General features: G+C 40.8%; 1 protein-coding gene across 3 annotated transcripts in view; it reads right to left on the bottom strand.

Moving 5' to 3' along the window:
* Positions 1–14,254, bottom strand: part of SCUBE3 (signal peptide, CUB domain and EGF like domain containing 3) — a 178,637-nt gene that overhangs the window by 71,045 nt on the left and 93,338 nt on the right. Inside the window, exon 7 of one of the 3 annotated variants that reach the window (XM_089514676.1) lies at positions 544–591. The exons of the other annotated variants lie outside the window; for them this stretch is intronic. Coding sequence (XP_089370802.1) covers positions 544–591 — 48 coding nt within the window. The remainder of the gene's footprint in view (positions 1–543; positions 592–14,254) is intronic. 3 annotated transcript variants of the gene reach the window in all.

The raw sequence follows: 14,254 nt of genomic DNA on the forward strand, positions 1-14,254 counted from the left end.
TGTTCTGAACCCTATCTCCCAAATAGGTTTAGTATCCTTCCAAGTTCAGACTAAACCTCACACTGAATTCACCACTTCATTGACATGAAAGCCGTCAGCTGTCACTGCAACACAGATGCAAATAACAAAGCACACACTGCCCCTCGTCTGTAAAAGCCAGTGGTTATAATTTCTAGCAAAAGAGCAAGCCATAAGCAAAAGCAAAGTGGGAAAGCACTTGAAACCACACATTTATACATGTTCTGTTCTTTGTGGGGTAAATTCGTTGGCCTGTGTATTTCTTTCTCCTCTGTTCAGGCCTGCCCACTCTTCTGTGATGGGTGGGACAATGCAGACTATGAAGGCAAAAAGAGATTCAGAAATGCCAGAAGTGGGTCAGGTTAGGTAGTTAGTAAGCACCAATGCCCCTTTTAGCAGCCCTTCTGCACTATTCGATATGGTGCGAAATAAGGCATGCAGTTAGTACAACAGCTCAAGCCCCTATGCCCAATTATTTATTATATTCCAAAATACCTCATAGAGATAGAGAACAAAAATATTTACCATTAGAAAACGTCTGGGGGGTAACGTGCTGCTGGAGGTGCCTCTCCCCTGTTTAACATTATAAAAAAGTGGTTTAGAAACAGTATCCAGCAAGGAGCTTGGCTTTTTTTTTTAAAGAGTAAATATTTTCAATGCATAGATGAGTCACAGATTTTCAGTGATCCCCTTCCCTTTCCCGCCCCCACCACCATAATTCTGGCTAAAATCAATACCCAATCCATTGGCCAATTGATCAATTGCACATTGGTTTCCTTCCTGCTTACCATTCATATCTCCCCTTTCTGTAGCCTTTTGTGCAACTTCCAGATTATCTCTGCTGTGCAGCTGTCAAGCCCCAGAAGGTCTCTGCTACTGGTTCTTAGTGGTGGGGAGGAGACAGATCAGGGACTGAAATAGTTCTCAGAAGAAGGAGTGTGGCTTGTCTGTGAGCATGCCTTAATTTTCATCCCCTTCTGAGCACAGCTGAGCTAGTTCATCAATTGCCTCCTTATTCTCTTTCCTCCTCACTGGTAAGCAGCAGTAGCATTCCCTCCCAAGGGCTTGACAGCTGCATGGGTGGGAGGTTTTGGACAGGACACAAAGGACCAGAGGATAGCACCTTGCACCCTGTCCAAAAAAAAGCATACATAAAGTGGACAAGGAACTGTGTAGGCAGTGTTATACTCCATCTGCTCAAACCAGACTTGTGGTCACAGTGTGATAAGAAACCACTATCCTGATTCAAATTTCTCCCACTACACATACACTCCCACTACACTGGATTAACTAGTTCCACAACGTTTGTGCTATAGGAAACTTTTGTGTAAATAATGTAATGTTACTGTCAATATTTCCTATATTTAATTTCCTTCTGGCCTCACTGTCTGCAATCTCACCCAAAATCTGAAATTCTGGATAACCCAGAGCATTGGGTTGTGTGTCATCAGTATACTGATGCAGCAAAGGACTGGATGCAGGTAAAAAGACATCAAAACAAGATGGAAATGCTTCTAGACAGTTTGAAAACTGACCTAGGATTGGGATTACAGCCTGTTCTAGATGGAGTTACACTTCATCTAAAAGATGAGGTTCATATCTTGGGAGTGCTCTTGGATCCAGCACTGCTTCTGAAAAGCAGTGGTGGTCAGGCGCACCTTTGGCTGGTGCACCAGCTTCATCCTTTCTTGGGGAAGACAGATCTGGCCACAGTGGTTCATGCCCTAGTTACCTCTTGGTTACACTACTGTGATGCACTTTAGGTGGGGTTGACCTTGAAAAATGTTCAGAAGCTGGAGATAGTGTAAAATGCAGCAGCTAGATTTGTGTGTATTTTAGAGACCATATGACACCAACCTTGCAAGAATTACACTAGCTTCCAATTTGTTTCTGAACTCAATTCAAGGTGTTGGTGGTGATCTACAAAGCCCTAAATGATTTAGGGCCAAGATATCTGACAAACCGCTTCTTCCCATATGAGTCTGCCAGAAATCTGAGATCTTCAGAGGAGGCCCTGTTGCATGTCCCAACACCTCATGAAGTTAGGTTTTGGGTACATGTACGGGGTTTCTCTGTAGCAGAGCCTCAACTATGGAACTCCCTACCCAAGGAAGTTAGACTGGCCTCATCTCTTTTGAGCTTCTGAAAGGCAGAGAAAACAGTGCTGTTCCACATGGCACTGAGTGTTTGAAATTGCTGTTTTAACTGTTTCAAAACTAGATTCTAGGAATGATTTTTTTAGACTGTGTTTAGGAGTTTTTAAAGAGTACGTGTTTTAATTTGTTTTTAAAATCTTTTTATCTTTATTTTGTTTTATTTTAATTTGTTAATTACCTTGGGAGCCCTTATAGGCTGGGAAATGATACAAAAATACTTTACATAAATAAATAAATACATAAGTAGTCTCTAAGGTACCACAGCTGCCTCTGTCGTCTTTTTATCTGTTTTTATTGTATTCTTCAATCTAAAAGTCTCCCAAACCAATTTAGAAAGTTCAGTAATGAAATAGTCCCTACCCCCAGGCTTTTAATTCTAAAAATTACATCACAAAAGAAAAAGGAACAGAGAAGAAGGAGGTAAAATGAAAACTCAGGCACTTGTTCTTGGTTATAAAGTTTTCTAACAACCACTTCACAACAGATATCGATGTACTGTATATGTCATCACCTGGTTAAGCTATTCCAGCCAAATATAAAAGCTCTGCTACATTACTTTCCTCTATATGCTTGCTCAGAAGTAAGTTCCACTATATCCAATTATTCTTAATGCATACTAATTCACATTTAAGCTTGTGAATTTCATATTGCCTAGAGAATTTCTAAGAAGGTTCTCACTGAGCTTTATCTGCCTAAACAGAATTTGATTTCTGACAACTAGCATAACTGAGTGAGTGTACATCAGGTCTAGATAGATGCATGAAAATTACACATACTGCTACTTTCAGGGAAAATTGAAGCCTTCTCAAGCCTGTTTGCAATGCTTCACTAAACATTCATCTTCTCTGGGAACCAGACAAAGTGGTTGAGGCTTGAGACCACTGACCTGGCAATGCAAGACTATGATCCACAATGGACAGTGATGTACAAACATTCAAGGGTTGTGTCATACTTCAGGATGCACTAGTTATCACTGCCAAATTGCAAAATGTTGTTAAAGAACAGCCATATAAAATTGATTTACTGATATGGAATGAATCGCTGCTGTAAAAACAACAACAACAAGAAGGAAAGGTGCTATGTAGTTCTGCCACACTTATATGTAAGACAAGCAACCAAATAATCCCAGAAAAGCTGCTAAACTAGAGCTCTATTTCAGAAAGGCCTTGACTGGAATTGAAGACCAGAGGTTTCATGAATTCACTCAGTGCCAGCAAAACAAGAATTTGACACAGGTTGGCACTGCCTCTGAGAAGCATATATGATTAAGGAGAGGGTGAGGTGGGTATCAAGCAGTGTAAGGTGAGGTCCTTTTTACTTTAAAAATCACAAGAATTTAAGCTAAAGAATCAACATGTTCTAATTTGGATCCATGGGTTATTCAGGATTTAGTGGACCTTTTAAAGAAAGGAAAGGAACTGCAGTAGGCCTACAGTTCTAAATGGACATAGGAGAAGGTTGCAGCAACAGTGGGAACAGAACTTCATGAAACCATCTGCCACTTCTTGGACATCTCAAGGCTGATGTGCATTAATGCCTTGCACTTGCAAAAAACATAAAGAAACAGTTAATTGGACAAGCTTAAACCAAAGCTCAACAAGCTGGCAGTACAAGAGAGCATACAACCAGGCAGTGCACACCAACCATGTGGAACAAATTATCCCAGAGGGAGCCAGTGAGACTCACAACATCTAAGTGCTTCCTTGTTAGACTTAATGAGAACCAAATCTCGGAATCAAGCAAGAGTGTGGAGAAAAGACAGATGCACCTTGAAATGGGAAAGGAAGTCAATGGACAGTAACACAACACTTCCCACTGCTCCTAAACTCAACACTCTCGGCATAGTTTACTGCAAAGAATAACTATAAGGTAGAGACCTTTTATCTTATTTCTTTTAACTCCTTATTTAAGATCAGCTTTCTCATCCTGGCAAGACATTTTATGGGCCAGTGTATGGGAGGTTTGTTTTTCTTCTTTTCCTTTCTTTTCTTTGTAGCAAGGAGAAAATAATGCTTCTCCTAGAATGCAATGGTTTTACTGTTTCATGGATGTACAACACCATAGTCAAAAATCCCCTGCTGTTCTGTTCATTTGCTGTCCACTCTTTCTTGCTGTGGCACATTGAATAATACTATCAACACAGTAACTAAACACAGCAATACCATCAACACACAACACCTCTCACAAGGAGATGTTTCTTGATTGCATAAGTCTCATGTTTTCCACAAGGAATTTTGGGCCATGTGAGTTTGTGTACTCATATCAGCAGTTTTTAGGTTGGTATTAATCAGCCTTAGAAATCCAGACATGTGGAACTCAGCAGAATGAAATATCAAGGCTTGTGGCTTGCAAAAATAACCAACCATAATCTGAGCAGGAAAATTGGGAATGGAACAGAAGTCAGACAAATTCTGTTGGGCCAAGGCCCTGTTTAGCCTAGAAATCTTTATAGGTCCACCAGGTCTGGGAAATCGATGGCACTCTAGGATAGGACTCTGGGAAGATATCAAAACTCATTACGGAGGTCAGCTAAGCACACTCCTAAGGTTCTCAGGTCTAGTCTTGGTGACTGTTGACATTGTTTATTTTGAATCATGGCCTTGAGAAAAAGAGGCTAAGACACACAAACTTACTTTTGCTATGAGTGTCAACTGTATCTGCCTAATGGACAGATGGAGATCCAAGGGAAATTAGCCATTGTCTCAACAATAAGCTAAGAATTAAATAAGCTTCCATGTGTACTCTGTACTTGGGAATCATCTACAGAATTTACTTTGCAAAAGAACTACCTTTGTCTGTGAGCAAAATACAGTATAGTTTCCTCCAGAAAGTGTTCAGACAATTCATTCTAGAGAAGTAGCTCAGGAACTACATAGGTACCGCAGTATTACAAGAACTTGTAAAAACTTGTTAAGAAACCAAGGATCCATCTCAACATCTTTCATGCAATATATCCTAATAGCATATAGATTCTTGTGCAGAATAAGGTTCATCTTCTAGAACATGGCCACATAACCCGAACCCCTCCCCCCCAAAAAAACAGGGAAAGATGTTGATCACTAGTACATAACAAATGAAAATAAGAGTAGACAGTCTTGTCTACTCCAACTAACAGTGACTCTCTGGCATCTTTGGCAGAGATCTTTCCTGGCATCTGCTACTTGATATTTTTAGATGCTTCTTGATATTTTAGATAAAAGGAGACTTCTACCTGTAAACCATGACCTCTTCATCTCCACAGTCAGAAATTCTGCGTTAGAATGGCCTAAATATACCAAGGTACTGAGTATAATGAGGAGGGTCAGCATAGTTAAATACAAGGTGCAATACTTTTAATTATACTAAATAGCTTCCATATTGTGGGAGTACATAGGAGAGGGCCTTTTCTGCAGCGGCACCCCATTTGCGGAATTGACTCCCTCTGGAGACCTGACTTGCACCAATTCTAGAATCATTTCAGCCCCAAGTTAAAACTTGGCTTTTTATTAAAGCCTTTGGATCAAACTGATTTTATCTAGTTTATAGTTATATCATTCAAGATTGTTTTAAGTAGTTTTAAACTGTCTGTTTTAAAATCAGGTAACTATATAATATATTTGTAATTTTTAAAAACTTTTGTAATTATTCATTGTTTCAAGTTGATTTTATTATAAGCTGCCCTGAGATCTTTGGATAAAGTGTGGGATATAATAACTATTATTAATTATTTTAATTAATAAACAAAATATTCTCCAGCAGGAAATAATCAGTGACCATAGTTTTTTGTGGGGTTTTCGGGCTATGTAGCCATGTTCTAGAAGAGTTTCTTCCTGACCTTTTGCCAGCATCTGTGGCTGGCATCTTCAGAGAATGCTTGCCCGGAAAAGAGTTGGGTATATATACACTGTGTCACCCTGGGAAATGAGGAGTTATTTGCATGTATATTGTTCTGTTGCTAATGGCAGGCTTCAGGGAGGGAGGATGTGCAAAGGAGGATTAATGTCTGCTTGATTAGTGCTCATTGTCTGCTGGAAAGCCCCTGATCCTGAGAGATTTCTCATTTGCATTTGTTGAGTCTTCAGCTTCCTGTTTGTCAGGATTGGAAGCCAAATCTTGTTTACTTTCAGGGTTTCCTCTTTCCTGTTGAAATTGTCCAGGTATTTGTGGATTTCAATGGCTTCTCTGTGCAACCTGACATGGTAGTTGTTCACATGGTCCAGAATTTCAGGTAGAAAAAACTATGGATGCCGGCCATGAAAGCCTTCGACTTCAAATAGGTGACCAGTTTGCCCCTGCTCTGGGATTGGAAGCCAAAGGCTAGGCCTCCATTTTTCCTCTCTCTCTGCTGTGGCTGTAGTCCTATTCCCCTTCCTCACTAAAATGTCTCTTTGGCCTTCTGAGAATTAATCACTTATATGTATTTCATTGTCTATATGTATTTCAAGATTGCCTCTAGAAGGCTAGAAATATACATTTGTTTTATGTGTAACAAAGATTTAATAATTCTTAACTGGCTGAATTCTGCACAAGTGCTATTGCACAAACTTGTATAATACATACATGTGTTCAATTTTTAAAAATTCTTCTGTTTGTAAGGATACTACAAAGGGACTGCACACATCATTTTATCTATACACAACCACAACACACACACACACACACAAATGCATACTTAAATGTCTGATACTTAAAAGTTAACTGCCCTCTCTTCTCCAGCCTTTGATCCTGGGGACAAGGCAACCTTCATCAGAATTCATCCAGCTCTATAAAAGGGATGTTATGCATTATCTACATTAAAAGCAGCATTAAAAAGCAGGGTGGGGAAATGAAAAACACTGACCATGGCTTAATGAAACTGTCATTCAAGCAAGCTGATTGCACTTCCTGCCATGGTGTGATCTGAAGGGGACCTGTATTAGGCGACCTGTTTGGAGCAGCTCTTCAAACACACCGCATTCAATTTCAAAGTGCTCAGCCAAGGGAGTGGGTTTGCATTTGCTTTGCTGGAAACTTTATTCCCTGCAAAATGATGAAATATTTCAGCGTAAATGAATTATGAGAAGGGGGTGGGGTGAGGATGGCTGTTTGCTAAGACCCAGCAATAAAACAAAAAAGAGTAGTTATAAATATCTAAGCAGGTATCTTGCCCTTTTGCCTAGCTATAAATCTGTCCCTTGGGCTTCCCCCACTGGGAGGCTGGGATTAGATGGCTGGCAATAACCCTTGACTGCACAATCCTACACTGTTTTCCAGGCAGAGCTGCTGAGCATAGAGTACCCTGTAGTACATATGAATGGGATGCTTCAGGCTTCACTGCTCTCCTTCCTGTTCACATAGCTGGCAAGGACAAATGGAGGTCAGGCTATGTGCTCTCCAAGACCAGCTTCTCATTTTTAGTGTGGGCAGGATGGGTGAGAGGTGTCCCAGGGGACATGTTTCCTGTCTTTTCAATGGAATATTTGATGTGCTCCCTCTCGTTATCAGTTCTAGAATAAGTTTGTAAACAAAACTGAGCTCCTGAAATAGTACTTGGCTATTTTCTGCCTTCAGACTTGATTTTTTTAAAAGCCACCTAGCCTGGGAAGAGATTTAAATAAACACCCAAGTCTCCCCCATGCAAGCACTCCTTATTTATTTTCTCTTGCACTTGGTACCCTTCACAGAGCATCTCTCTTTGCCTTGCCTTGTATGTTCCACTACCTATAACAGCACAGCTAGAAAACAGGAATAAATAGGAATAAATCATAGGAACAACTGTGTTGGGCTCATGCATATCTCTCCCACACCATAAATTAGAATTGTTTCACTCTGATTTTTTTTCAAAACATACGGTAGTTTCCCATGATGTCGAAACTCAGGGAAATGTGGTTGTTTGAATTATGATGAATGACAACAAGCTATGTTCAGACTGTATCAAGACCACAGCTTGCTCTGAATCCATGATTTTAAAGATAAAAAGAGATGGGGAAATGAAATCATCCAGATGTTGACGGACTGCAGCTTCCTTTAGCCCTACCCAACATAATCAATGGAGATGCATGAAGGGAGCTGCAGTTCAACAACATCAGCAGGACAGATCTGCCTATGCCTAATTTAAAGAAACCACAATTTCCCAAGATAAGGTAATTAGGAGACAATTGTTAGCTTGTACAGCTGGAAGTGGATGATTCCAATGTCTTCTGCCGCTTGGAAGGAGACATATACAAGCCTGAGGCACATTATAACTCATTTACACAGTAGGAAACCAGGATTTACTGTTACATCTGTACTAGACAAGGGATGATGCATTCAAAATGGTGTGGAATTCTTGTAGAGAGAATAACCCAGCTAATATTTCAAAAAGGCCTGTAGGAATACTCTCCCAGAGTACAGCAGCAAAGCACTATCCTAAATAATGTTTTAAAACATCCAGTTTTTATAAAGGTCAGAAAATACTTGGTATTTATGTAGTACTTTAAGAGCATTCAAAATTTTATACATATGTTCTCTGTAAGCCTTTTGATAACCTTGTAATCTTGTAGCTAGAATTAATATTCCTGCCTTACTGCAGGGTGAATGGGAGGGGTTATTTCATCCACTAACGATAGCATCACAGTTCCAATATATTCCGTAATATTCATCTAGTCTTATTTCATAGCAAACACACTAGCAATCAAAAGAAGATAAATGCTTAAAATTATTTAAACTGGATATTGCTTGTTTCTTCAAAAAATAAATTGCACTACTCCTTCTGACTGCTGCAAGAACTGAAATAGCTTCCCACTGGGAAAACAGGAGATTTAAGTGGGAAAATGGTGGACTGGAGTTGGAATACATGTAGGGTTGCCATAAGTCTGGACCTCCAAACTGGGACAAATGTAGGACAAATGTAGGACAAAATTTTCACATGTAGGGCACATTTTTTTAAAATGGAGGACACACGAAAAAAATTGATGGTTTTAAAAAAATGTTAATATAAGTTCATGTTTCTTAGGCATGATCAAAATGGAGGACATTTGGGCATTATTCCTAGACAGATGACAGAAATGTACTTTCCCTTTCTGGCCATCCCCCCTCCCCCCATTCCAAACAGAACATTTGGGCATTGAACATGGCTTTACTTAACATGGCAATCTCTTGCATATTTCAGAGGCTTATTCCATAACCAAACTCTTTGGGTTTCACACTGAACATGCTATGCATACTCAATATGTCAAGGTGGTTTAACAAGAAGTGGGTTTGCCCTTGGATTCAACTGTACTTCTCAGAAGTGTGTATTCTTTGGTTTTCCCCCCACTGCGCATGAGTTTGTAAAAATCAGAGCAACTTACATTGGTTGTGCCTCAGAAGCTGGCTCATTTCATCATCATCATCATCATCATCATCATCATCACCACTTTTTGTTTTTTGTTTTTTATTTATATACCGCTATTCCAAAGATCATAGCGGTGAACAGCAAGTAAGCTAATTAGCAAGTAAGCTAATTTGCCCCCAACAGTCTGGGTACTCATTTTAGCGACCTCAGAAGGATGCAATCCTCTTCCTCCTCCACCTCTTCTTCCTCCTTGTCTTTCCTCCTTCCTTCCTCCCTCCCTCCTTCCTCCTTCCTTCCTCCCTCCTTCCTTCCTCCCTCCTCCTCCTTCCTTCCTCCTTCCTCCCTCCTTCCCTCCTCCCTCCCTCCTCCTCCTTCCTCCCTCCTTCCTTCCTCCTTCCTTCCTTCCTCCCTCCCTCCTCCTCCTTCCTTCCTCCTTCCTCCTCCTCTGCCTCCCAGGCCCAAGTGGAGGAGGAGGTGGGTGGCTGCCTTGGCGCGCTCCCCCCCGCCTGCGCGCCAAGACAGCAGGCAGGCAGCCACCCAACTCCGCCTCGCACGCCCGCGCTAGGTGCTTGCCTTGGGCCCGGCAGGCGGAGGCAGAGGCAGAGGCAGAGGCAGAGGAGGAGGCAGAGGTGCCTGTCTGGCTTGGTGCTCCCCCCCCGCCCACGCGCCAAGACAGCAGGCAGGCAGCCACCCACCTCCGCCTCAGCCTCCTCCTCTGCCTCCGCCTCCCGGGCCCAAGGAAGTGCCCAGAACGGAGGCACGCGAGGTGGAGGAGGCAGTGGGTGGCTGCCTGCCTGCTGCCTTGGCGCGCGCGGGCGGGGAACGCCAAGCCAGGCAGGCACCTCTGCCTCCTCCTCCGCTTGGCGCGGCCTGGAACGGAGGAGGAGGAGGAGGAGGTGCGCCTCCTGCGCGCCCCCTCCCCACCTCCCTGCCACCCTCCCCCGCGTGGCCGCGCCACCTACCTCCTCCTCCATTCCAGGCCATGCGGCTGCGCGCAAGAAGTGCACCGCTTCCTCCTTCACCTCCTCCTTTGCTTCCTCCACGCGGCTGCGCGGCCTGGAACAGAGGAGGAGGAGGAGGAGGGTGGCGTGGCCACGCGGGGAAGCGGGGGAAGGTGGGTTGGCGCTGCGCGGGCCCCGAACCAGGGGCTGGGGGCCAAAAGCGGATTTGTCCCGGGGGCTGCCGGGATATGGCATCCCTAAATACATGGTTACTTGAAAAACTTTCCTACACCATCAATTCTTGTAAAAGACAAAAGAAATCCTACTCCTTTTATGAGGTTTGAGCAACGCTGATTGATTATGTTATTGCTACCTCACATTTGTGTAAACCCCCATCAAGAACTCCTGACTTATGGAGAGGCACTTTCAGTTTGAACCCAACCCCATCCTAAAAGGATTCCTCATTGAACTTGTGTGTTCATTCTAATTGTACAATGCCATACAGATAACTACCCTAATGGAATTGTCTGTTAAGCATCCCTTGTATGTGTTTTTCTGTTAACTCATACCCTAAGCCGGAACATGTTGTTGTTGTTGTTGATTTAATAGTCTTTGTGAAGCTGAAATAAATAAAAAGTTAAAAATAAATAAATAAATTACACTATTTCTTTTTATAGATAACCTGGTTCAAAACCTGAATGATTCAACAAACATGTTGAAATTATATTTATACATGCTTAAACTATCTATGAGTTCCAGTGATAAAGATTAGCCTTCTGGGTAACAGAGAGGATAGTCTGGAGTTGAGCATTCTAAAGAGAAACAATAAGTCATTTGCTATATTATACAATTTATTGTGGGCGTCCTATTGGATACAGCGACTAGGATGGCACCCAGATGTTATAATCAATGAGATGCATCCTCTAACTCACCAGATCATTCAATTATTATATATTTCTATTTTATGCCTTATATTCCCCGAATTATACAATGTTTTCATTTTTCTTCTGGAATATTTGTCATTCTACTAACCATGCAGCATGAACATTTATTTTTCATCAAGTGTAAAAATAACATTTAGCCTAGTACCTACTATTCCTGGGTTCTGGAAACTTCTGGGCACTTGTTACAACTAGGAATGCACAAATCAGTCTATTTTTGGTCTTATGTGTTAATTCATAAGTCCATTCTAATTCTTTCCTCTGTATTTATGTGTGTAAAGTTCTGCACAAAACATATATGTATTTTATGGCCATTTTATTGCAAAATACACATGTTATACATATTTTATATGCATTTTATTGTAAAATAAATATTTTACATGTGTTCTGTAAACACATGATTTAAAGCCAAAACATGAATTATAAAATTTAAAGAAGTGTTAAAGTGGAAGTACAACTGCATTCTACCTGCCCATTAGTTTGAAGGGTGCAAATCAAGTCAGTTTGCTTCTGATGTGGATTCAACAAAATTCTAAAGCAACTCTAGTTACAACAGAATCCTATCAGTGTTTACCCACAAGTGAATTCCCCTTCATTCCAGTAAGAGTGACCATGCTCACAACCTTCACTTTAAATTAATGATCTTGCCTAATAAACCTGTATATGTACAGAGAGAACCCGAATTATATCTGTTTTTCTTTAAAACCAATCATAACAACCCACTCACCTACCTACTCACTTCTAGGCACATTTCTATAGGGCAAAGGACATATGGACAGCATGGTCAATGTTTGGATTATGCTCCTGGACTTTTAAAAGGTTTCCCCCTGTCATGAACGTCTAGTTGACTTGTAACCGACTGTAGGGGGTGGTGCTCATCTCCATTACTAAGCTGAAGAGCCAGTGTTGTCAAAGACAATTCTGTGATCATGTGGTCAGCATGACTGCACAGAACGCTGTTACCTTCCCACCAAAGTGGTACCTATTTATCTACTTGCATTTACATGCTTTTGAACTGTTAGGTTGGAAGAAGCTGGGACTATTGACAAGAGCTCACTCCATCATGCGGCACCTAGGTCTCGAACTGCCAACCTTCTGATCTTGAGATCGTCAGAATTGGTGTCTTAACCATTAAATCACCATGTATCTTAAATATCTGCAACTTAAAATGTTTTCCATTGTTTCAGCCATCACTTCATATGTAAGCTAATCAGAAAACGTTAAAATGGGGAAGTTCACTTGATATTAGAAATCGTTTCTTTTTCTTGGAAAATGTCTTGATCGCTCCCACAACAAATGAGTAAACAACTGCAGATTTTGCACATGAGAAACTAGTTATCTGTAAAGAACCTAAGGGCCAAACAAGACAATTAGGGGTATAGATATTCCACAAGATTAACCTGTCTTCCCTTCTATAGTGGGACTTTCTGAAAGGCATAGTCTTCAGCAGATTTGCAAGCTAAACCTATGTTTACCTTCGAATGACCAATCACAAAATTAAGCATACTAAAAGCAAGATACACAGTTACAGACAATTATGTACTATGATAAGCACTTAAGGGAGTATCTCTTTTAAATATGTTAAATAAAGTGTCTAGTTTGACCCTTACTGAGTGAAAGGCAGTCAGAGGTACAAGATTATTGGCTAGTAGAAATGTAGAGTACAGCATCATCTGAGAAATATGAAGGAGTTCTATAAGATGACCACAGAAAGCTTAAGAAGGTTTCATACCCAAAGTAACAGGAGCTTCCACTTGAAGAGATCTATATTTGTTCCCATCCACCTTACCCCTTGTTTGAGGCAATGTATGAAACAAAGATTAGGCACAATATTACATGACAAGATGAGGTGGCTCAAAGACAAGGCATACAAAAGGAGATGCAAGAACTACAACTTAGAATTCCACTCAGGGAAATAAAAAAAGCTAATCATTATTCCAGATGAACAAAACTAAAGATGAGGCTTGGCTCATATTCAGTATTACGCTTTTAGACTGTGAGCTTAAGCACATTACTTGGAAGTTCAACTGAAATCAGTGAGAATTATTTCCAAGTTTATTTGCTGAGAATCCAGGCGCCAGTGCTTCTGGACCACAATAGGATAAAAATAACAGTATAAATGGATGATTTGGTTGTAAGATACTTACTTATTGCTACAGCTGAGCACACATTTTTATCCTAACTTTATGATAATAAGAAGGGTGAGGGAAGATTTGGGACGACTACTGATTGGGATGGGAGCCTCATTTCATGGAGCATTAAATCAAAAAGGCCTCCCACATAATAAAGTGTAGGGTTTAGATTGGCTTGACAACCACTGGTTTCCAGTGAGACACTGCTCTATGAAAACTATGTATAGGATCCCCACAGAGAAACTCAATTAATGCACTCAAGTTAACTATCTGAGCCGCTTTTAATTCCATTTCCTTTTTTTAAAAATGTAACAAATATTTAAAGAAATTTAAGGCTTATTTTTTATATTAGATTTTTGAAATGAATCTGTTGTCAAGCTACATGAGCATCTGAAATCAGTCAAGCTTCCCTCTCTCTTGCTTTTCTCCCCACTAATGTTTTATAATTCCAAAATAGAGACAAATAAAATACACCAGACTTTCTCCCATTCTTGGCAAATGATGCCCTAAGCAGTGGATTAGAACAGCTTGCTCTGTTCTAAAATTAACCACCAGCCTATCCTGAGAAATCAGAATATCATAAAGGCAATCCAAGGTAGCAGCCATCCTTCTCCAGGCATCAGATTCTTCATTCATGACAATGAAAGTTCTGTAATTCTGTTATTGAGAATATGCCTGACATAACACACATCTGAGCAAGAGCAAATCAGAAAATACAACCAATTGCACATAGGCATTCAAAGCTAGTAGTTAAAGTGGAGATGAATACACAGAAATATGATAAATTTTCAAG

The sequence above is a fragment of the Sceloporus occidentalis genome, unplaced genomic scaffold (genome assembly GCF_023333645.1).
Source record: "Sceloporus occidentalis isolate IW3139 unplaced genomic scaffold, rSceOcc1.0.p SCAF_3, whole genome shotgun sequence".
NCBI lineage: Eukaryota > Metazoa > Chordata > Lepidosauria > Squamata > Phrynosomatidae > Sceloporus > Sceloporus occidentalis.